At 40.1% G+C, this 22,817-nt stretch overlaps 1 protein-coding gene across 1 annotated transcript; it reads right to left on the minus strand.

The window, feature by feature from the left end:
- Positions 1 to 1,983: 1,983 nt before the first annotated feature.
- Positions 1,984 to 21,388, minus strand: tbx5a (T-box transcription factor 5a). The gene is made up of 9 exons (XM_031860409.1): positions 21,014 to 21,388; positions 20,116 to 20,285; positions 19,238 to 19,332; positions 17,775 to 17,894; positions 16,725 to 16,872; positions 10,524 to 10,676; positions 7,451 to 7,542; positions 5,785 to 6,017; positions 1,984 to 5,407 (listed from the first exon to the last, which is right to left on the minus strand). Exons 2-9 carry the CDS (start codon positions 20,254 to 20,256, stop codon positions 4,815 to 4,817), a joined length of 1,575 nt encoding a protein of 524 aa, XP_031716269.1. The 5' UTR covers positions 20,257 to 20,285; positions 21,014 to 21,388; the 3' UTR covers positions 1,984 to 4,814.
- Between the last annotated feature and the right edge of the window lie 1,429 nt (positions 21,389 to 22,817).

Here is a 22,817-nt window from a genome sequence, read left to right on the forward strand (position 1 = left end):
GGGGGGGGGGGGGGGTGTGTTGTGATACATCATGTGTTTAAGCAGTGGAAGGGAGGCTCAGGTTGTGCAGGGTTAATGACTGGCCCTCTCTGTGGGCTGTGCCGGCTCTCGGAGAGGATAAGACTGGCGGTGTTGGGGCATCTGGAGCGCAGGGGTCACATCACTCACATCAAAGGAGGCTGGGAGTCTAGGTCACTGTGTTTGGCCATTGGGTGGTGGGGAGAATTGAGGGGTGGTTAGAAGGATTGGGAACAGGATCACAGGGAGTAAAGGAGATGAAGAGGTAGAGGGATGGATAGAGACAGTAAAAGATAAATAAGAGAGAAACCAAGAGACTGCGAGGGTCAAGGGTTGGGGGAGGGGGGATGGACAGTGCAAGGTTTGTCATTTTCTAATTTACCGTGAACATTTCAATTGTGTGTGAGTGAAATTGCAAGAAACGATACTATGAAACATTTCATGCAGTTTTGATTGATGATGTTGTACAGAATACTATTGTTCAGGCCTGTCAACTTTGTGGTAAATTTGCACCGTAAAATCACAATGGAATCGCTAGATTTGCTCTCGCTGGGGTAAATTAAATATGTACAAATGTTTCGCGAGGATTTAAAATGTCTTTAAACTGCTCTACAAAAGAGGGATGGTTTAAAACGGCTTTGAGACCCGAGTTGATGGTACAAATATACTTTTTAATGAACTTTTTGTCCAGTTAGCTTGATTGTAGCTCTCAGAGCTTTTTTTTCCCTTTTCAATAATACTGTTCACTGAATGAAATGGTGTACAATACCATGAACAAACAGGCAGGGGGAGTAAATGGCACAGTACAGAGTAAATAGAAGCTTCTCTTGCTAAAACATTTATAAATGCACATCAAAATAACACAAGCAGCAAAAAAAGAGGGATACAGCTTGGCTTCAGGGAGACAGGACACTGATTGAGGTAAATGAACATTAAGAATTTGATAAAGTGTTACATTTCTAATTTTGTAGGCTGCAGTTGTTTGCCCGTCATAGTAGCCCCTGCTGTTTTATGCATACAGCACTATCAATGCTATTTCCTGTCCTGCTTGGTTTTTGCCACACGCCACAGTTCAGCTGGCAAAATCTTGTGTGACTGCACCTTTAGGCAGAAAACTGCTGCTCTTTGTGGGTTTGGTTATTTTAGCGTGTTGCCCTTGTGGCCAGTGGAGGTGTTCAGTAAATGTATGAACAAATCTTTATTCAGAGTCTTTAACCTAAACTCACTCTACTGAATTATCATTGTCACTTACCTACTCAGTAGCTTTTAGCAGAAGTGTTCCCCTCACTGGTGACGGAGAGCGCCCTTGTCCACTCAGCCGTATGTTACTTTCTTGTTAAAAGCTTATTAAAAGACCACGAAAGCCACAGTCATGATGTGATAACTGTCACAAATAGTTGGCTACAGAGCTATTAACCTTACAAACAGTGCTTGTTTAGGCCTAGTTTTGTATGCAACTGAGTGAAAAAGCTTGAACTAGCAACCAACTTTGTCCAGACAGCAGACATGTAATCCCTTGGATTATCTACAGGGTTAAGGGATGCTCGGAACATTGAAGCGTAATTGCTTGCCGCCAACTACTGCATTTATCTGATGCTATAACTCGTGTCCTGCACGGGTCCCAGGAAAAATGTTTGCTTCACAGACACAAATTCCAGTACAGTTTAAATGCCCTGCACACCCACTCAGGTGTTTTTAGACTTTCTGAGTAGACCTCTGCTCAGGTTGTGAGATCCCCAGATTCCAGATGAGAACAACAAAGATAAAGATGTGATTTGTCCCGCCCTGACAGATGCAGCAAGGCAAACAGCAGAGTCAGTCAAACTCAGCAATACATGCCGACATAAGAGAGGAGGTGAAGTCAGCCAAAGTAGTTCATTTCACTTGTGGGAAAAATAGAAAACCAAATTTAGCACGAACAGACAAAAGAACACCACTTAATTTTTTTTTTTTAAATTTATTGCAGGTATTCTGTTATGTACATGTGTATTTACAAAGTTATCCATGTGTTTCAATCTTATTTTGATAGCTTTTTGACAGCTGTATAGTAATCTCCTGATTTCTATTTACGTATGATTAGAAAATTCTATAAACAATCATAAAAAAAACAGGCTATAAAAAAAGAAATGGGACCATCTATCTTTGACACATGCAGGAGCAAGCTAAGTTACATAGTTGAAAAATAAATACTATTGACAAATAGTATTCTATCAACTATACACATTTAAAAAGTTGCCTTTGTCCACATGTAAAACATACCTCTAACATACACTCATGTGTATGGTGAAACTGCTTCACAATGTGTATCAAGTAAATTTTGTTGACGTTTTCAAATTTACAATCTGTGTGGTAGTGTCGATTTAGCTTGATTGTCAGAGAAGTGCCATTTTGGGGATTAATACAAAATATTTGGGAGCATACACGTTCACTGAGTAAAGCATGAGACTGCATGAAACATACAAGTAGAGCTTATACAAAAAGATAAGAAATCTCCTTCAAACTTTGCAGGGTTGTTACCGTATGTCAAGAAAAGAGGGCAAAAAATATTTACTATCTGAAATTACAGTAAATACTGCACTGCTGTAGTTTGGCACACCTATTTCCCCAATGGATGGTCCAAATAATAACAATTCAAATAATTACTAATATTTAGATTTAGACTTCTTCCGATGTAACAAGCTACATGTATGCACAACACAGACTGTGGTGGAAGTGCCATCTTTGAATGCCAGGTAGCATGTTAGCATCCATTAATGTATTCTTGCCAACCAATATACCGGTGTGTCAACATCACAAAGCGGGATGGGGTCAGAATGGGCAGCGGGGTAACATTTTAAACACTTTATGGCTGTACACTGACTTTTTTTTCAGACCAGATTTTCTTGAAAATGTTAAAATATTTGCATGGTGCCATAGTTCCACTTCATATGATTGCCTTATCTTATGATTTGTTTAGTGTAGTTAAGCTTTTTTTGTAGAATTTGGAACAAAAAAATAAAATAGCAGTTCTCTAATTTTGCAAGTTGTTTTTTGATGGCACATCATGAGCCCTCTGCACTACACGATGGATTATAACTAATGTCAGTTGTTCCTCCATTCTCGCGGTACTGTACTGCTCAATGTACCGAAAGCTGTAAATAAAATCTGAAATGTGTTTCGGCAACTGTGGCAATTTGTTAAAACGGAGCATGTTTTTGGAATTGCAGTATTTATGATGTTAACCCAAATCAAAGTAACAGTTTAAAGTGTTTGCTAATTTTTTCAAAAACATGTTTTAAATCTGGGTTCAATGTTCAAAAATCTGGTATTCTCATCTGAATTTCTCAACACTATCTCAAACTTAAACACTGATCAACACATGGCTTTTTCAACTTAATGACAGTCTCATTCCAAATACTAGTCTTCATGTAGATGTGATCCAATAATTGCAACCCCTTAAAGCTGCATTCATATTTATTGTTTTGGCCACTTGAAGTCAGAAGAACACCACAACAAGGCAACAACTGCTCAACCCTGACATATTATCACCTTTATGACGTAGTAATGTGTTAGCAACCCATCGCCTTACAGACACAGAGAAAATCTTCACATTCATTTGTTTTTTCTGGACATATGATGACTTGAAGTCTAAAATTCTTCCATACTAGAAGATCAAGACAATATGTTTGGTGTTGTATTATATATTCTTTTGTTGCTTGTTGTGAATCTGTATCAATCTCAAATCAACCGAAAATCTGTAAATGGGCGTCATTGTGTTAGTATGAATATCTGACAGTGAATAGGAGAGCTGGATGTAGGCAGGTCAAGTAACGGTGTGAAAAGAAAATCAGTTCCTCAGGGTTTGAGTGATGTTTTCACAGATTGAGTGGATTACATTTCAATTGATTCAATTTTGGATGTGATGGCAAAAACAGGGGAAATATGGTTCAGGTTGTTACTGTATTCTTTAATGTCACCGAAATGTCATTGTTGCTACATTGTTGTGCTTCCTCTGAGCTCACCACTGCTTTGTTGTAACACTGTTTCCAGTTTGAACACTGAGGGTGTGTGCTCCAAATGTCCGTGCATGAATAAACTATTCATTTTAAGTTCTGTCCTACTTGTGAGCTTTACTGTCTTGTTTCTCATAATGGCATTAAGATTAAATGTACCCAGCTACAGGACTGATTTAAGAGCAAGCTAATTCTCCCAAGAGCCACAACAAAAGCTCCCATCTGCTCATTCATTCTGAACTTATTGCAATTTGACTATAAAGTAGGTTAACTACAAAAAAAGGAAAGAAAATGAGAACTCTGGATAATGTGACAAAGAAGACAAAAATCTTTTTTCTACACAAAAACTGGACATGAATACAAAATAATAATTTTTTTACTTTGACATCCAAAAAACACCATCGCACAAGAACACCATGAACTTGGGGACCGCTGGCAAAGCAACTGAACCTTTTTCTGTGTTCTTCGGGGCAGCGTCTGAATTTCCACTGTGTTCGCTTTCTCTGCACTTGAGCAGTCTTTGCACATGTTCTGGTCCGTCTCCTCTTTGTTCATGTGTGTGTTATTTGCTTATAAGTGCAGATGCTGTCACAAGTTAAGTGATAAGATGCTTGCTTTCCTAATTTAACAAAATCTTACCAATATCCACTGCTGTCAGTAAACCAACACTGATCTCAATAGGATGATCAGCAACACATCCTCTAAAAATATAAATATAAATTCATCTAAACCCTGCCTTGTTTTGGTCCTTTTTGTTTTTCATTTTAATATTTTTATCTGTTGAGTGTGAAAAAAAAAGAAGCTCTAGCTGTTCTCGTTCCACTCTGGCATGATGCTCACGCTATGTACTGTGTGGTACTGGTGTGGCGACAGTGTACGTGGTATGCCGTGTGTATAGAGGTACTCGTTTCCCTGGAGGCCAGCTGCTGGCGACTGGATCCCAGCCCCAGGACTGCACTGGCGGCCCAGAGACTGGTGGGTCATGGAGCTCTGGTACATGGCAGCGTGGTGGCCATCGCCCAGCTGCGGAGAGGCGTGGCCCCCGACCCCGCCAAGTCTGGACACCAGAGACCCTGAGGTGAAGTGAGCAGAGAAGTGCTGGTAGGGCAGCCGGTCCATTGGCTGCATGGTGGTGACGGAGCAACTTCCATAGGGTGAAACGCTAGCCCAAGTGTTGCAGCTGATGTCCTCCAAACTAGGAACTGGCTCAGCACCCTGCGAGGCACTGGCGTACATACAGGCCTGCCGCTGGCTGGATTCACTGCGGTAGGGCCCGCCGGCCAGGCCGAGGCTCTGGGCATAGCCAACCGGACGGTAGTAATGGTCCTCCTCACTGGACGAGCTCTCCAGATAGGCTTTCTTATAGCTCTGCTCACCTGAGTGGCAGTCATCCTCCACTACAGGTAGAATTACAGAGTTACAGAACAGTGTTACTCAAGGGTTTTCTTTAAGTTGTATGAAGTAAATACAATTGTGCAGTTACTCCATTATCAGCTCACAAACTTTTTTGGAATGATGAAATATTGTCTTTAACTCTTTAAAACAAATAATTACTATTCTGCTATTAATTTAATGATAATCATGTAAAACTTTCTTTGTAAATAAACACACAATATTTGATATATTTTGATGATTATTGTCCCTTTTACATCCTTTATTGTATATGCTGGTGGTTTATGGCCTGAGAGTATTTACCCAATTAATTAATAAGGCTCAGCTTGCCAAGGCAGCTACTACTGCAATAGAACTAGAGTCTCCTATATGTGTTTCCTACCTTTCCTCTTGATGCAGTGGTAGTCCTGGCCCTGCTCATGTGGCAGGGGGTAGGAGCCCGACTGAGGCAGCACGTCCTGTGAGGTGCTTGTGACCCCGTTCTCACACTGGGAGTACTGGGAGCTCAGTGCGCTCGGGGTGGCCATGCCCTGGACCTCCCCACTGAACGGGCTCTGGCTGGAGCCCACTCTCTGGCGCACCGTACTGCGAGGCACTACTGGATACTCCTTGGTACTATGTGCAGACACACATGAAGAACCACACAAATACATTTGTTAGTAATTCTGTTGACTCTGAAACATTGCCGTAAAACAGTTTGTTAAAAAACAACAACAAATAAATAGTTTATTTCTGTACAGTTCGATACATCGTGCTTCAAAGAGGACCAACAACATTCCCCATCAGTGAATCACACCCACTTAGGACACCCACAGAGAGAGAGGGAAACACTTCCCAGTGAAAGCGCCAGCATGTATTTCACTCCTATTAATCCACAGGATCCATCAATAGATCATTTTTGCTGCTTTGGGTTCTTTGATTCCAGGGATCTCCTCAGTTGAAACAGTGAACTGGTTTTGCAATAAGCCCTCCCTTCAACATTGTAACCAAGAGCAGACGTGCGTAGCTTACTGTACCCGGCAGGATTGGACAATGGCATGTAAGATTGATAGCGTGGTTTGGACTCTCACCATGCTCGATACATTTGAGAGTTTTGATAGGTGAAATGGATTTCACTCAAAACGTCGTATTAAATCATGGCATGCAGCTACTTAAAGTAACTTAACGTGTGTCTGACACAATCAAGCGTGTTATTTTTTAAAAAGCACTTGAAAGGGCAGAAATCTCTTCCCGGATATCCAGGGATTTTTCTCCACAGCATAAACCGTGACATTAATCTGAAATGCTTGCTTACAAAGACCTTGATTCTGTGGCTAAGAATAAAGGTCATGGCAAAAAGGCTGGATTTTAGCACCTTGTGGAAAGCCAAACAGCTTTTCCAGTCCCCCCCCCCATGATTTGGGATTACTTGAATCCACACGTTTGTATCGGCTGCCCGAAAGGGGGGAGGCGAGGGCCGTGAGTTTCAAAACCAGATATTCTCCTTTGAAAATGTGTTTTCCACGCAGTGCGGACGCTTGCTCCATCCCTCATCTGGACTGAATCATAGTGAGAGAGCAATGTGGTTGTGCATTGCCTTGGCTGCAGGACCAAGCCATAGAACCAGTTCAACACACATACACACACACACACACACACACACAGACACACACACACACACACACACACACACAAGCAGTTGGAACATCCTGGTAGAAAGAGCTGTCTGGAAGGGAGATGTTGCAGTCGTGTTTCAGAGGTTCTGCCAGATCAGCCATAAAAGTCTTCAGCATCAAAACTGGCCGAGGATCAAGAACTACACTTACGTCACTGAAAATAACACTCACTGAAAATAACACTCATATCTGGCTTACATTTGGGTGTTTGACGGATTACTGTCAAGTTGGGCTTGTTAAGTGACAGTGTGACAAAGATTTCAGTAATCCTTGAAACATACTCATTAAACATCGTTTGGAGTTTTTTTGTCAGAGTTTCCAGGTATCAGAGCCCAGGATCAATTAAAGAAATACATTATACATATCATACTTTATAATGTTTTATATAGTCACCTTTGCATTCTGGACATCCGGTGTAACTCCATGTCATCACTTCCACGAAAGCCTTTTGCAAACGGATTGTTCTCAATCTTCAACTGGGTTATCTAAAAAAAAGCAATAACACTTGGTAACATATTGGACAATGAAAGCCATTTGTTGTGTCCGTGTCACTTACAACATCTTAAAGTATTGTTCTACAAGTTGAAAGGGCCAAATTAAAACTAACACATGAATCAATATTTTTGTGCATAAATAACGAGCAATTTCAACCAAGAAAATGCAACATTTCCGTATCCGCTATGCTCTCACAAGAGACAAGTCCTCTTTAGCGTGAGGCTCATATGATGACAGTATCATAACGTGATTTTGTAGAGCTGAGTTTTGAAGTGTTCTTGGATGCATTTAACTACTCACAAGTTACCCAGGAGAATGAAATAATAGATCACATTTCCAGAAACCTAAGATGCTTTTAGGGATCCTAAACTAAACAATTGGATAAATCTCGTCTCAATAAGACATATTTTCATTGCATAATTTATAATGTTACACAGAAACGATCTCTGCCTTAACAGATAGTTGGCGCATGCTTGAAAGATGCAAATACTGCGATTCATCATACTACTTTTATGTTTTTGTAAAAATGTCTTTGTAAATATCAAATGTGCAGAGAAACACTCCGAAATAGCAAATTAATCCCAGAGAGGTTAAACACAATCCAGGGATATCCCTCTCATGAGCAGTGGTTTCTGGCAGGTAATTAGTTGGCAGCCTGTGTGTGCGCTTCCAGCTCTCTGACAAGACCGGAGGTTTGTCTGCACGCTGGCTGACACTCTCACCAAACCTTGTAAAATCTCTTGTGTGACACTTTGCTAGCTTCTTGTTAATGCACGCAACCTGGCAGAGCATTTACATTCGTTTCATCTTTTTTTTTTTTTAAAGTTAGGAGTAAAAAAAGTTCAGAGTCCTGTTGCACTCTTTTTACCCTCTGTGGGCGTTCCAAGAAGAAATACAGCTAGACAAATAATTACTCATTCCAAAGTGATAGCCAGAGTTCAGTTTACAGAAAAAGAAAATAATTTATTTTGCAAAACACGTGCGAGTTCTACTGACTGGACTCAGAGCATGGAAAGAATCAGAGCAAAGAATATGATTACTGTTAAAAAATAATTTGGGAGTACTCAAGACAATCAGACACAATTCATTCACAGCTTCAAAGACAGTTTTACTAGTCTGAGTCCAAAGATGCTCATTAAAATAATGGAGGCCTATGAACATATTTCCAGATGCTTTTGGCTATTTTAGCCTATAGAATAACTTTTAAATACTTAAAATAAAATGCGTTAAATATAACTTAAATATAAGCTATGGAGTTGCTGGCCATTCGTTTTTCACTTTTTATTCCTGAAGAAAACATATTTCAGAAAACACAGTTTGGAAAAAATGTTTTAATTAGTGACAGGAAAGACTTGACACAAGAGACTTTGGCCAGTTTCATTAGCTGAGAGTCTAACAGGTGAAGTGGACACATGCCTGCAGCACATATTGCTTTGGCAGATGTTAGACTGTTTGATTGGACAGTTGTGGTGAAGTGCCTGCAAATCACAAATGCTTGTTTTTCTGCAGGTCTGGAAAGCCCCAATAATTAGCCCGGGGTTACGATCTCAGCCCCCAATAACATGTTTGAAAAATAACGAATGGTTTCTACAGCGTGTCATTCATTTGCGCTTCCTGTTCCCAGAAGTGCGGAGACGTCTGATTGGCTGCGGGGAGTTTTCGCCCCTCACTCCCATATTCCCCAAACTAAGAACATACAGGACGACCTGGTTAAATAATGTCAAACAGACGCTGTTTACACATATCTGAGTTCCCAAGTATTTCCCCCAAGAAATGTCTGCAGAGTAAATATTGAGTTTTATTTCTGCTTCTTTCCAGTAAGTCTAAATAATAAACAACTGTGCGGCTGCCTGGCCTCAAGAAGTCACACATTCATCCAACCTTAATTGAACGTTATTAAAAGCCTTTTTCTAAATGGCTGTATTAAAAGGAAATCTTCCAGATGATCAGCTTTTACGCGCTTACGTAGCCTTAGTGCTGTATTATATATATATATATATAAATATAAATATTATATTACTTATGTTCAATATATTATATAATAATTTAATGTATTATATTATTTTAAAGAATTTACAAACCAACATATCCGTTTTTCGTAAACGTTTTTGAAAACTTTATGTTGCCCAAATGTCACCAACACGCAAAGGGTTATTTGAATAAATAGATGTAGTATATAGATAATAACCCAGAGATAATCTAGTAAACAAGTTAATACCCGCTGTGTTTTTCTGTAACTGTAAAATGGACTCAAAACAAACAAATCCAATTTTAAACAAATAGCTTCCACAAACTATTTCAAAGTGTTCATAAAGAGGTTCGCAAATATGCTTGGTTGCAATTCGAACAATTATTCATCATATATCACAAATAACGAGCTAAACTTATTATTATTATTGTTATTATTGTTGCGTCGGTGCAGTTTCTCTTGAGGTTTACGCTGTTTATCTGCAGCTTGTCTCACTCTACAAAGCCTGTTCGGGGGGAAAAAGTCTCTTGAGGTCAGACGTCGTCTGAAGTTTTCTCTCGTCTGTCAGTGACTCGATGTGATATCAGAGATTTTCAGCTGACAGTGACAAGGCTTCACTTTAACAGCGCTTTTCATTTTCTCTCCTGCAATCAGCAGATCCAGTTTGCCGTCAAAATTCCGTAAAAATGGGCAAAACTAAATTGAACACTTGTATGTCTGAAATCAATACATTTATAATAATATGTATTATTATTATTATTATTAATAGTAGTAGTAGTAGTAGTAGTGTGAAAGGGAAATTTGGACTTTATAAGTCTGCAGTTTGTCCAATTTTGTAATAAACAATATATCGTTCTGTTCGTTTGTTTTTCATGTTAAAAACATTGTTATAATTAAATCACCTCATGAAATACACCGTGGATTTAAAGTCGCTAGTTACTCTGTCGCAGACTGCAATAAAAACACAAAACTAAATCCAATAGTTGCCCTTGAAGGACTTACCTTATGGTTCTGATAGGACGTAACCGCGATGAAGGCTGTCTCGGGGAAGACGTGCGTGCAGAAGGCCGTGTTTTTGGAGCCAAAGCCGTTATTTTCATCTGCCTTCACTATGTGGATCCTCGGCTGATACTTGTGCATCGAATTTAGGATGATCTAAAAAAAGAAAAAGTGGAGCCTAGTGTTAGATTATTGATTACGTGTCATCACAGCAAGACGTCCTTTCTAAAAATAAACCTCGCAGGAGAGACGGAGTCTAACATTAGACTTGCTTCGAGGCTGCTTGAAGTGGCAACGTTTTGGAGCAGCTCGTGAAGCTTAACAACTTAAAGTTCCCCTTACATCCCTTTTTTTGTGCTGCAGGCATTAAAACATTATTTTTGTTACTTTTGAGGTTAAGGTTTTTGCTGCGCATGTGTTCCCACTTTTTCTACATTTGGTACAAAGCCTAAAAATTCTACCAGTGTTGCAATACATTTCAGGGCTCAGTTTCAGCACTTTATCATTATAACATGTAAAGGAAACGCAAACACATACAGGTAGCATGAACAGATATGGGTGAGCTTCATAACAAAGATAAAAGAAGGGGAAGGAGTCATTCAATGCAGAAAAGTGAGAACTTTTATTGGCATAATTTGTGGATGAATTCAGACATTAGAGGGGGAAAAAACAAGAAAAAGGCTTGGCAGCTACTTCGGCCAAGGCAACATAATCAATCTCACAGACGCCCAATAGATTCAATTAAGATGAAGTTTCTCAGTCAAAAACTGCACAACTTAACTTTTTTGGACAAATTACTTGTTTGACTAAAAGGTCAAACTTTTTTAATGCAAGTTTTATTGCTTTCATAAATGTTTCAAATGAAATTGGGCCACCTGCACTCTTATTTTGTTTTTGTAGATGGCCTGTTTGAACTTGTTTCTGACAAGTTCCATCCCAGCCAAAAGTTCTAACTCTAAACTCATGACTGTATGTTTACGGATAATATTCACTATATTTCATTTAGTAAGTACTGTCAGTAGATGACCGGTTCCAGGAGAGCGATAGACAGTGATGTCCTCTCTCCTGTTGCCCTCTAACCTGACTAACCTAGTTTATGCTAAGTGATGACTACTACCCGTGGCTAGCTTGGCGACATTAAGACGCGGTCCGCACAGCTGAACTTGAGCCTTGAACTTCTCTTTTGAGGCCCTCTCATCCGTGGGACTTAAGTCTAATTGTTTTGACAGACCAGGGAGTCATGGTCTTCAGCCTCGAGGAAATCTAATGTTTTTTGTTTTATTTCCTTCAGATCCACTTTATATTTCATGATTGAAAAAAGGGACTTTTCTCCTATCTGTTATCTTAAAGGTTGTTTTTGTACCTGCCTTTCACTGCCAACATGAGAGGAAACAAGGGATCGCCCTGACCTCCAGTACCTGTGGGTGCATCCTATAGCATTGAACAGACACAAGTCCCAAGTCCTTTCTCAGAGCCAAGTGAACCATAGACACTGACATAGACGTTACAACAGTCCATTATCAATTTCGAGCTGAACTTGATCTCATTTCATGGTGCAATAGGTTTTTGTAATGGGCAGAAACTGCCTGCAATTCACCATGCAGATGCAAGTTACTGACCCTTTGCATGATAATATCGGCTGATTGTATCACTTTGGTTGGATAAGCAGGCTGTTGAAGACTGGATGGATGACTTGCAGATGGAAACTAAGCGTTTGCAAATTTTACAATCTGCCATAAATAAAACTATTTGCAGGAAAGGGGTTTTAGGGCCGCATACTCTGCTCTGAGGTGAGAATAGTTTCACCAGAACTGAGTCTCAGGCTGAGAGAAACGAAATCTGCCTGCTGTATTTGTAGCTCTGTTTTGGTTTCCATATTCAAGTGTTGGATTGCATTGATTCCTGCATTGTGAAGTTATGGCACTGTGCAAATGAAAAAAATAACATGTCCTAGCTATCAAGCCACACTATTGGATTTGTAAATGAGGCCATAACGTCCCATGAAAAGACCTTTTCAAAACAAGAAAAAGTATGTTAAACAAAACATTTTCCCATGCATGCATTCAGTGCTTACTTGAGGTCTGCAGAGATGAGTCCAAGATTGGACAAAACCACAACAATCAATGCAAACATGCCATTCACCACACTGCACAGTTTTAGGAGCTAAAATGTCTGCCACTGTGACACATTAGAAGTTGCATGGAAATATCTCAATGCACATTTAACCCTGGGACATTGCATGGGCCACTGAATGTGGGTTCCCAAAGTCCAGTATGTGTGTTAGTACGGGGGGTTGTGGTGGTATGGGGGGTAGCTGTGGACCACCCACCGGGGCCCCAGCACACGCCCGTCTCCTTGGCCCAGCCGCTGCCCTGCCTGGGTCCCTGTATCTCTGTTCCCCCCGCCTCTGGATGATAGTATTTAATGATAGTGAGGGATCACTTCGGGTCTCGAGCCGCTGCCCTTTGCTTTCAAGTTCCACCACATCAGAGAGTTTCCCCGAGCCTTGGGATCAGCAGGCTTTGTACACCATCATCTATTGCTCATCGCACACTGCCATTCAAATATAAACAGTGCGATCCTCACACTCCACCCTCCCGGCCAAAACATGTGTGGGAAGACAGGGAGATGAGTGCAGGAGCAAATTGAGGAGGGAGATGAATAACACTGAGAAATATTCCAGGAGTCGACAGGGAGATCAAAGCAAAAACTGCAGCTTGGTATGAAACCTGAGACAAAAATAAATGATTTTTAGGAATTCAAATATCGAAAAAATGATAGCACTGTAGTACAGTGCTTTAAGACCGATATACAACATTTATGAGGATACTTTATTACAAGTAAAAGTACTGCATTTAAAGTTTTACTTAAGTAAAAGTACATAAGTAACAGAAAATGTACTTCTTATGCAGAATGGCCCCTTAGGGTGTTGTATTGTTGTATACAGTATATTACCAATGGATTATTATGTTGCAGATGGTCATGGTGAAGCTCATTTTAATTACTTTTTGCGCTGCTGAAGTCACTATTAATATGCTGTAGCTGTCAAATAAATGTAGTGCATAAAAACACACATTTCCTTATGTAATGGTGTAATAAAGTGGCTTAAACCCGAAACACTAATAGCTCTAAATTGTATCATTACTCTCCAAAACTGTAGTAGTGTTTTATTAACAGTTTCAATGGTAAATAAAACTATTTTTCACACCGTATTCAAAATGCATTATCATCGACTGCAATTGTCAATGAAATAAACTGTACAGACAAATTGACCTTTATCTTGAGACTTAGATATGATCAATATCTAAAATACTTCAAAAATGTACACGCATATCAATGTCAATTTGTGTCAATGTAACCCATGACATATATGTCCTCGAAACAAGAGATACTGCAGTGATGCCCACATAAAGCACTGTTTCTGCCTCAACATGTCAATAAATACAAAGCTGCAAAAAACAAACACCCTCCTGCTCAAAACGATATGATTACCTCATTTAAAAAAACGTAATCCTTTCTTAGAAATAGATATATTTACAGTTGCAAGTTAGTTGAAAGAAATTCGGGGACAAGTTGACATATGTAACATTTGAATAAGAAATAAAGCTACACCATGAACTGTATACAAACACTCTGGTTTCCCTTGTTTCCTATGAGACTCCTTCACAACAGTGAGCTCAGTCAGCTGAGGTGTGTCTAATTACCAGACAGAGGGAAAAAAAACCGACTGCTTCTGGCCATCCTAAATTGGTCAATTCTACTTCAGCGATGTTTTGGTCCCATGTCTCACTGCTAGTAATTATAAGTCATTTGCAAGATATTTCAACCAGCTGGACCAACAAGCCAACGGAATATATTTCTGGCCAGCCACCATGCGTTTCATTTATGAATCCCAGGGTGCTGTCTCCCACCACAAAAGAGGGTGAGCCAGGAACCACTGCAGCCAATCAAAAATGCACTTTAACCCAAAATGCACAACACTGCTTACATTCCAGCCTAGCTCCAATTTCATTTCACCAGCTGGGCTTTGGCAAGGCAACAACCACTTTAGGTGCCATGTGGATAGATAGTAGCTTGTGTGTGTAGAAATACATGTGCAGTATGATAGTACCTGTAGCTATATGTAAATAAGTGTATATCTGCATTTAGCGGGACTGGTGATTGGAATAAATTAAACGTTGTCAATCCAACATGAGACTGCATGTTTTAGAATTGCCTCTTAATTGTCTTGATTGCCTTGATTAATGCACCTTTGCCTCCTCCCTACAGATTTGAAACATGTTCAGCTTAACAACTCTAATCAAGATTAACACTTCTAATAATTTCTAACCTAATTCAATTTCTCGTGTTTTTCCACACAATTTAAACAACCTCCTTCAAACCAGAATAGCTATTGATGTACCTTTTGCCAACCTCATAAGTGCGTTTCCCCCGTAATGACTGGGCCTATTAGTAAGAGAGATAATTGTGTAACTTTTCCGTTTCTACAACAAGACATCTAACTTGGCCTCAGTGTGCCCATCTAGTATTTTATGAAAACCTGACGCCAACATGCCCATTTGTTAATGAAGTCAGTGATGTTTGTTCAAGACAGAATCTCAAAAGCCTGGGGCTAGACAGTGAGTGCAGAATAATGAGGAGTTTAAGTTCGGAAATGGGTACCATACAGTTCCTAACAGGAGGGGGTGAGGGAGGCGGGGGGTGGGGGTGCCATTCCTCTTTCCCTTTCCCTAAAAAAATGCCCAACTGCTCCCTTCTAAGATGACTGCCAGGAGGTCTATAACTTTAATGCATATAGGGGGTGCTATAATAAACCTGGGCAATGAAAAGTAGTAAAGAGGACTCTGGAACCAAATCTGTTATCAACAATAACAAAGAGTCTGAAGTGAAATGATTTTCTGTGTTGGGAGCATCAGTTGAGAATCAAAATCAGAAAATCCTGTTTATTTCTTAACATCACAGAGACTCATAGTTTTCATTATGCCAGTGCATTACTTTAAAAGGATACAATTATATATTTATAGTTTTTAAATGTAATCAAACAGTTGTACATTGTTCTTGCAGCTAATCTAATGTATTGTTCTTTTAACTCAACCTCCCGGGTTTAATAGTGTTTTCAATGAAGAATTATTTATGAAATATATAGACTGTCAGTCAATAGTTTGTCTGTTATTTAAAAATTGATCTCTTTGCCTGACAGTCTTTTTTTTTTAACTTTGCAACAGTAACAAATATGGTTTCAAAGAAACTCCACAAGCAAATTCTTCTGTGGTTGAAAAATGAACATTTGACGAGCAAAAAATTGAGAAAGAAAGTTAAAGAAAGAAAGTGGGAAAAATGAACAAGAAAGTAAGGAAAACCAAAACTTCACGTCAGTGACTTTATATAGCCTGGTGCTGGAGTGACTGGCATTTTGGTCTGTTAGATTTTTAAAGTGTATCTAAAAACATTTAGCGTTGCAATGGCACCTGTAAATCACTGTTTTACAAGCAAGTGGGAGGGGGGCCGTTGTATCTTTCATTGTCTTCAAGTCATGGCCTTTAAACTTTAATTTGAATGTTGTTGTCTGCTGTAGTCTATGTGCAATGAGAATTACCTTTAATCTAATTTTACAATCTAATCTAATGTGGACATATAATTCAAATATATGGGCAAAGAGTCTCAACAAAAAACACCTGAACACTTTAAACCTAAAAACTAAACTTAAAAGTGTAAGTTTCAACTTCAAATAATGATCTATAATAATAACAATAATAATAATATTATTATTACTATTGTTATAGTAATAGTAGTAATAGTAATAATAGTAATAATAGTAGTAATAATAGTAGTAATAATAGTAATAGTATTGATAGTAATAATAATAATAATTGAATTCTTAAAGTAACATTTTGTCCTTTTTCAGATTCAACTCTTCAGATCTTCATAAACGCAGAGCGACGTTTTTCAATGAAACAAGGAAAACAACAATAACTCAAAGTTCAGCTGTGGAAACCAGCACCTGATGTAAAAGTAAAAGGTGATAAAGACGAGTAGAAAAAGACGACTCGGACGCTTTAGTAACACTCCTTCCTGCTGAAGTGCCACTGGGCAACACAACAAGCAAAAAAAACAAAACATGTCCTGCACTTTCATCAGCTCAGCACCGGGAGATTACACCGTTCACAGACCTGTGGTTAAATAGTATGTATGATAGGCACCTACGTGTCCGAACGGGTCCAGGTGGTTGTTGGTCAGTTTCAGCTTCTGGAAGGAGACGAGCTGCCTCATCCAGTGCGCCCCCGTGGCAGGAGAGTCCGGGTGAACGTAGAGCCTGCCGGGCATGGCGGGCTCTGCCTTCCCGGTCACAGACCTGAATCAAAGCAACGCAGTCACACTGTAACACCTCGGACTGCAACCACATGCCAGCTTTCAACTATGCAGGTGCTAAAGTAGGTGGAAGTGGTCTTTAGTGTAAAATGTTAATCTCCCCATCATTGTCATGCCATTATTTCATTATCAAAATGTTGAAATTATGCCGAAGGATATCCGAATTTAGTTTTAATAGAATCAAAACAAAAAATACGAAACAAAAAAAGACTAATTAGTCGGGCATTGTTGCTATATATAACCTCTAAGGCTGTTGAAATTTGCTTCACATCCAGGACATTTACGCACTTGCCTTAAACGCACCAGGATATAATGGAATATCATTCTTTGATGAGTTAGTTCTGGATGGTCAGAGGTCACATTAGAGCTGGCACACATTGTTTTAAAACATCGTTAGATCAAGAGGAGCATTTAGTTCCAGGACACGGTTTGGACAGGTCATTATCGGCAGTATTGGCATGTGATTATAAGGATCCCCTCACTGAAAGGCGCTGACCCAAACAAGGCATTCCTGACCAAGGTTGGAGAGATCGACATGAATCTAAACAAATAACAATGTGTATGCCCCACTGTGAAATACAGCCGTGCTGCAGTGCACATATAGGCAGGTACAGCACAAAAAAAAAAAAGTCATCAACATTCATTCAACAGCTCCGGCAGAAAAATGTCTCCCTGCTGACAACATTTTCTGGCAAGCATTCGAAAATACACAATTCATAATTGTCAGGGAATGAATATGTTCACTTCCGATTCTCATCCATCAGGACAACAATACAACATTTCCTGTTGGAATAAACTGCAGAGAGAGTAGCTGCGACCGCCCCAAAAGAACGACCCCCATTATTGTTGTCAAAAATTCGTTTCTTTCTGTTACATTTTACATACCATTTGTTGTCGGCGAATTTGTATCGATGGTCGTCCGCAGGAACAACATCCATCAGGAGAATATATTTAGTTTTGGGGTTTAATCCTGCGACCTTCACTTTGAAGCTGGGGAACATTCGCCTGTAAAGGACAAAACACGGTTTATGGCGCTACAGTATATGGAAGGATGTTTCTGCCAAACAGTGGAAAAAGAAGGCGACATGCATTCAAAAATAGACAGTGCTGTGTTTTCATGATTTCTGCTCTCTAGAGGAAAACACTTCCAGACATTTTCAAACATTTGGCGAGCACGAACATGCATTACAAACTTTTACAAAAATGTGAAGGAAAACAAATGTGTTTTCAGAATAAAGGTTATGACTTTCACTTTTTTTATTAGTACAATTTGCAAACTAAATTATAATAACAGTCAGCTCACGTGAGATGGTTATAAAGGTCAATGAAATGCCTACATTTGGTTTGGAGAGGTAACGACTCTTTTCAGGGCGTTGGGTCTGAGAGGGACCTGCCCGATATAAAAAACTTTTTCACTGTGGGCCAGCATTTTTTTGCAAGATCCGTTTAGTAAATCATCTGGATATTTGGTAGCTGTCATATTGTAGAAAAACACATAATGTGAGTAAGCCTGGGCAGTCTCAAGAGTCAAAGGGAAGGGCTGGCGACGAAGGGGAGCTGCTGCGTAATATCATTTCACGCCAAAAACACGAGAGAAATGACTGACGGGAATATAATGGAGACTTTATGGAGCTGTGTGAAAACAACTCTCTTCTGCCCGACCCGGAGAGCACAATGAAATGTAGCTGTGTTTCACTATAAATATTCATCATTTACACCCATGTGAGCCAGCGGGCACTTTGACAGGAGCAGACACCAGCGGGCATCATACATATATGCAAGTTCACACTCACGCAGACGAGCGCTATTTTGACTGGATGCAGTCTGAGGGCAACTGCGAAGCTCACAGCGAGACAGATGTTGCTGCACAAGTGTTTGCGTACAATCACACGCGCGCCCACAACTACAGGGAAAGTGTTGCAAACGGCAAAATGTGCTCCGAATGAGTTTATTTGACTGGATTTATCAGACTCGGCAGGAATTTATTTGGAGGACAGTTTCGTCCATTTTCTCTCTCGGGCTGATAGTATCGATAGTATTGCAATTCCCCAGCAGGGCCACCCAGACTAAAATATATGGTGGTGTCGCAGAGCGCTAAAGCGTCCACCAGATGCTCTGTGTTTTCTCTGTGGTTCCTCACAGTGTATATTTCCAATCTCCCCACGCAAGAAAAAATTCCAGCCGGGCCTATATAGGCTATAGGAGGTTAATTCCAGGCGTACATACAATTCATACAAAATACTTCGGTGGGTAGAATTATCAGCAAACAGTGATACAGTCAATAACCCCTCTTGCCATGGTTAGTGTGTCATAATAATGATACATGTTTTTTTATATTGTCGTCTTACCTTCCAGCTTTGGTGATGATCATCTCCGTCCCCACCTCGTCAAACTTTACCCAGAGTTCCCTCTCGTGCAGGTAGACTTTTATTCCCTCCATTCCCTTCAAAATAAAGCATTTTACTGTCCTAAGTGCTCACGGGATTGCTGTAACAGGCCTACTTCAATTTCACGCCGAGGTGTCTAACATGGTTTGAGGCCTTCTGAGTTGGTCAAATAGCATGTTTTCAAAAACGTCTGTTTTCAGCTGCCAACGAGGAAATGATTAATGTCAGAAAAATACACATTTTGCATTTCAAGAAACGTGCACAAACTGCATTTGTTGTGCATTTAAGTATAATACAATACATAATGTAGTAGTGACAATATAACCATTGTGTAACTTGTTAGTAGTTTAACATTCAGACATTCTGTAGTGTTAAACCTAGTGGCCCTTTAGCATACACATTTAAAATACACAGTATAATAAGGCCAGAGTTAGTGCCTGACGATTAACGTATTTTCCTGCAGAATGTATTGGTATAGTCTCATTTTAATCATAAAATGTCGTCTAAAATACAAACTAAATTGCTTTTAAATTTTTCTGATGTTTCACTCCTCAAATAAATGTTCTAAAATCAGTTTCTCTGAGCAACACAGTGAGACAACAAGTATAAGACAGACCAAAAAAGTTAAATTTCTCTATGTAGAATATGTCAAATGAATCCATCCCAATGACAGACAGTTTGTTTAACATTTCGTATATTTTAACATCCAAAACTACATTTATAGTACTAGTTCGGACGACTATACATTTATTTATTTATCTTTTCTTTACAGTGAACGTGACCCCCACAGGTGAGTGTAAGCGGTGAGAAGTGAGGCCTGCAGACTGACTGATACTGACCTGCTGAATGTAAGTCTGAGATGATGAGGTTTTGTTTGAGGTCCCGTTCTGTTTCTCTGATTTATTATCGGAATGTACTTCCCTTGAATCCGAACCACTAGGAGAGTTTTCAAGGGCAAAAGTCTCTTCTTGGTCCGCCATGACCTGACCTCCGAAAACTGCTGTCCCAGCTGTAAGACCCAAACAGAGCTGTCAGTATGTGGGAACGGGATCTCATTGTTGACGTTGTTAGAGTGATATAAATACGTTTATATTCACAGACAGACACTTATAAACTGGATTTTGTTCTTTGTATGTGACCACAAAGTTAGTAATTTTCGAAAGTGCCGTGTGCTACACAGCTAATAACTACATCATTAAAAACCAACATAGAGTTAAAAGGAAGGACAACACAAGACATTAACATATCAACTTGACTTAAAGCTGAACTGAAGATAACTCAGAGTAAAAGCAAGGTAATTGAACCTTTATTGCATTTTTAAATAAGCTTCAGGTTCGGAAGTTCAAGTCAAGATGCTTGTCACAAATCATTTGGGCAATTAAAGATATCATTTGAATAAAAGGAAAGTCCACAATCAATATTATTCCTTACATTAAACGTGTGACGGCTGACTTATTTTGGGAGAATAAGGCTGCACATTGAAGTAGCCCCAGGACCCCCCTCTCTTTTAGGAAACACTATTTCCTTTTCATGTTCCTCAAACAAAAGACTTGCGCGTTATTGTCGTATCGCGACATAGCGGTGTCCGGAACACAACCGAGCCTCCCCCAAAACAATCCTCTATACACTCAGACGGTGTCACTTCTGCAGAGAGACGCGATTCCTGCAACGCAGAGCAGAATATTCTACGCAACAACAGTGCACATACGTAGCCGGATCGGAGCGGGATCAGCTTACCTAAAAAACAAAACACGTCGCAGGCTACGGTTGGACACGGTGGTGGCACAACAGAGAAACAGTCTTCGTCTTTGCAATGTTTCAACGCTCCGTCCCAAATCAGATAATCCAGGCGTTCTGCTCGATAAAGCTGCACAGAATCTTCATGAATCCTTCTTTTTTTTCTCCCCCTCCTCTCACAGTTAGTCCAGATTTCCGACAAGTGGAGCCGTGACCGTGGAGATCCTCGCGGCGCTCTGTGACAGCTAACAAGGCGGCTGCTCGGCGCCTAATTGTGCATTTTACAGCTGAGGACCGTTTAGTGAGTCGAGCCCGGTGGTAGCACCTAGCAGTAAAGCTGTAGCCGAGTCCCAGAGGAGCAGGTCCGTCACCTCCTTCTCCCCTTCTCTCTCTCTCCCAGTCTCTGCCTTGTCAATTCTACGTCCCCCCCCCCCCCCGCTCCCTCTCTCTCTTTCTCTCTCGTGCGCGCTCCCTCTCCAACCCTCCACTTCGCATCACTGACCAACCGTGCGAAGCGGAAGCGGAGTCCGAGACGTAGTTCAAGGGGGGTGGACGCTGATGGGGGAGCCGTCTGCGCAGGAATAGCATTGGTTTATGCACCAAATTATAATTCCTCCCGGACCCTCACCCCAGTCTCTATACTAAACCTCTACATAATCCCAGTCTGGTATAGGAATCCATTTGGTATTTGCTCCTCATGCGCCATTACGCGCAACCTCCTCTTCTTTAGTCAATGCCTCCAGACGATGTGGTTTATTAAGCATATCTAAATTTGACAGATGCATCGTTAGGTATTGTAGGTCAACAAGTTGTCGCCGTTTATGGCCGAATTAATAATTACGATTAATTAATTAATCAGCCATATGTTTCCCCTGTAATTCTATCGGTGTGTGTAACTGACAATACCAATCAACTCAAGTAGTTTGTCTCTGAATGTTATGAATAACACTTGTGGCATTTCCCCGCACAGAAAAGCCTCCACGAGAGAAAGTGAAGACGCAGATTGGAATTGGATATATTTGTCTCTACAGGAAAAAACACACACACGCATGGGTAAGTCGGTGTTATGTTTAGGCCTGTGGCTTCACATAGGCTTAGTCTGCACACCGCAGACCGTTTCACGGGAGTTCCAACATGCAAAGATCACAACAAAACATATGGAGCCATGTTTACATTGACAGTCATGACACGCCATCAGATATGTATTTAGCTGACGTTATGATGACATGTGCCAAGAGATACTAAACCATGCATGCTCTGCAAAAAATAGTCACATTTCAACAAAAAGTAGAACAGGACATCAGCCTTGGTAGAAATTTTACCTTCCCAAATTTATTTGTGTTGTTCTTGAACTGTAATTTGAATGTATGGAGCCTATGTCTCTCTGGAAACAACACCACAGCCAATAAGCAGCATATTTGATTTTAGAGAAAGACAGGAGCAGTATGACAACATACGACTTGCTGAAGTTGACATTTCTTGCAGTGTGCGCGTAAAATGTGTCCAAAGAGTCAATTTCCCAATGATTCCGTCTGATGTAGAGACGCCGCATGAGGTGGATGTTTGTCCATCAGCGGGCTGTCAATAGCAACACACTTCTTGAGACTTTTATGACTGAAACGCAGATTAATGATAGATCAGTTGCATATGTGAGCCTGGTGTTGAAAGCAGGGGTAAAGCATTTTTTTGTTTAAATATTATTTGAAGACATTTAAATGTATTATTGAGTATCTTTAAGATACTGAGGCTGCAACCTATAAATGTGTCGTAGCTTTTGTCCAACAACATGCTATTGGAAAAGGTA

The sequence above is a fragment of the Anarrhichthys ocellatus genome, unplaced genomic scaffold, assembly GCF_004355925.1.
Source record: "Anarrhichthys ocellatus isolate YVR2014 unplaced genomic scaffold, GSC_Weel_1.0 scaffold23, whole genome shotgun sequence".
NCBI lineage: Eukaryota > Metazoa > Chordata > Actinopteri > Perciformes > Anarhichadidae > Anarrhichthys > Anarrhichthys ocellatus.

What these genes read in the sequence shown, in the direction of transcription:
- tbx5a (XM_031860409.1), bottom strand. Translation starts at nt 20,256, where the DNA reads ATGGCGGACCAAGAAGAGACTTTTGCCCTTGAAAACTCTCCTAGTGGT. An exon ending in ATCATCACCAAAGCTGGAAG is followed by an intron (nt 17,895 to 19,237) that starts GTAAGACGACAA and finishes TGTCCTTTACAG; the next exon opens with GCGAATGTTCCCCAGCTTCA. An exon ending in CGTCCTATCAGAACCATAAG is followed by an intron (nt 7,543 to 10,523) that starts GTAAGTCCTTCA and finishes GCTTTTTTTTAG; the next exon opens with ATAACCCAGTTGAAGATTGA.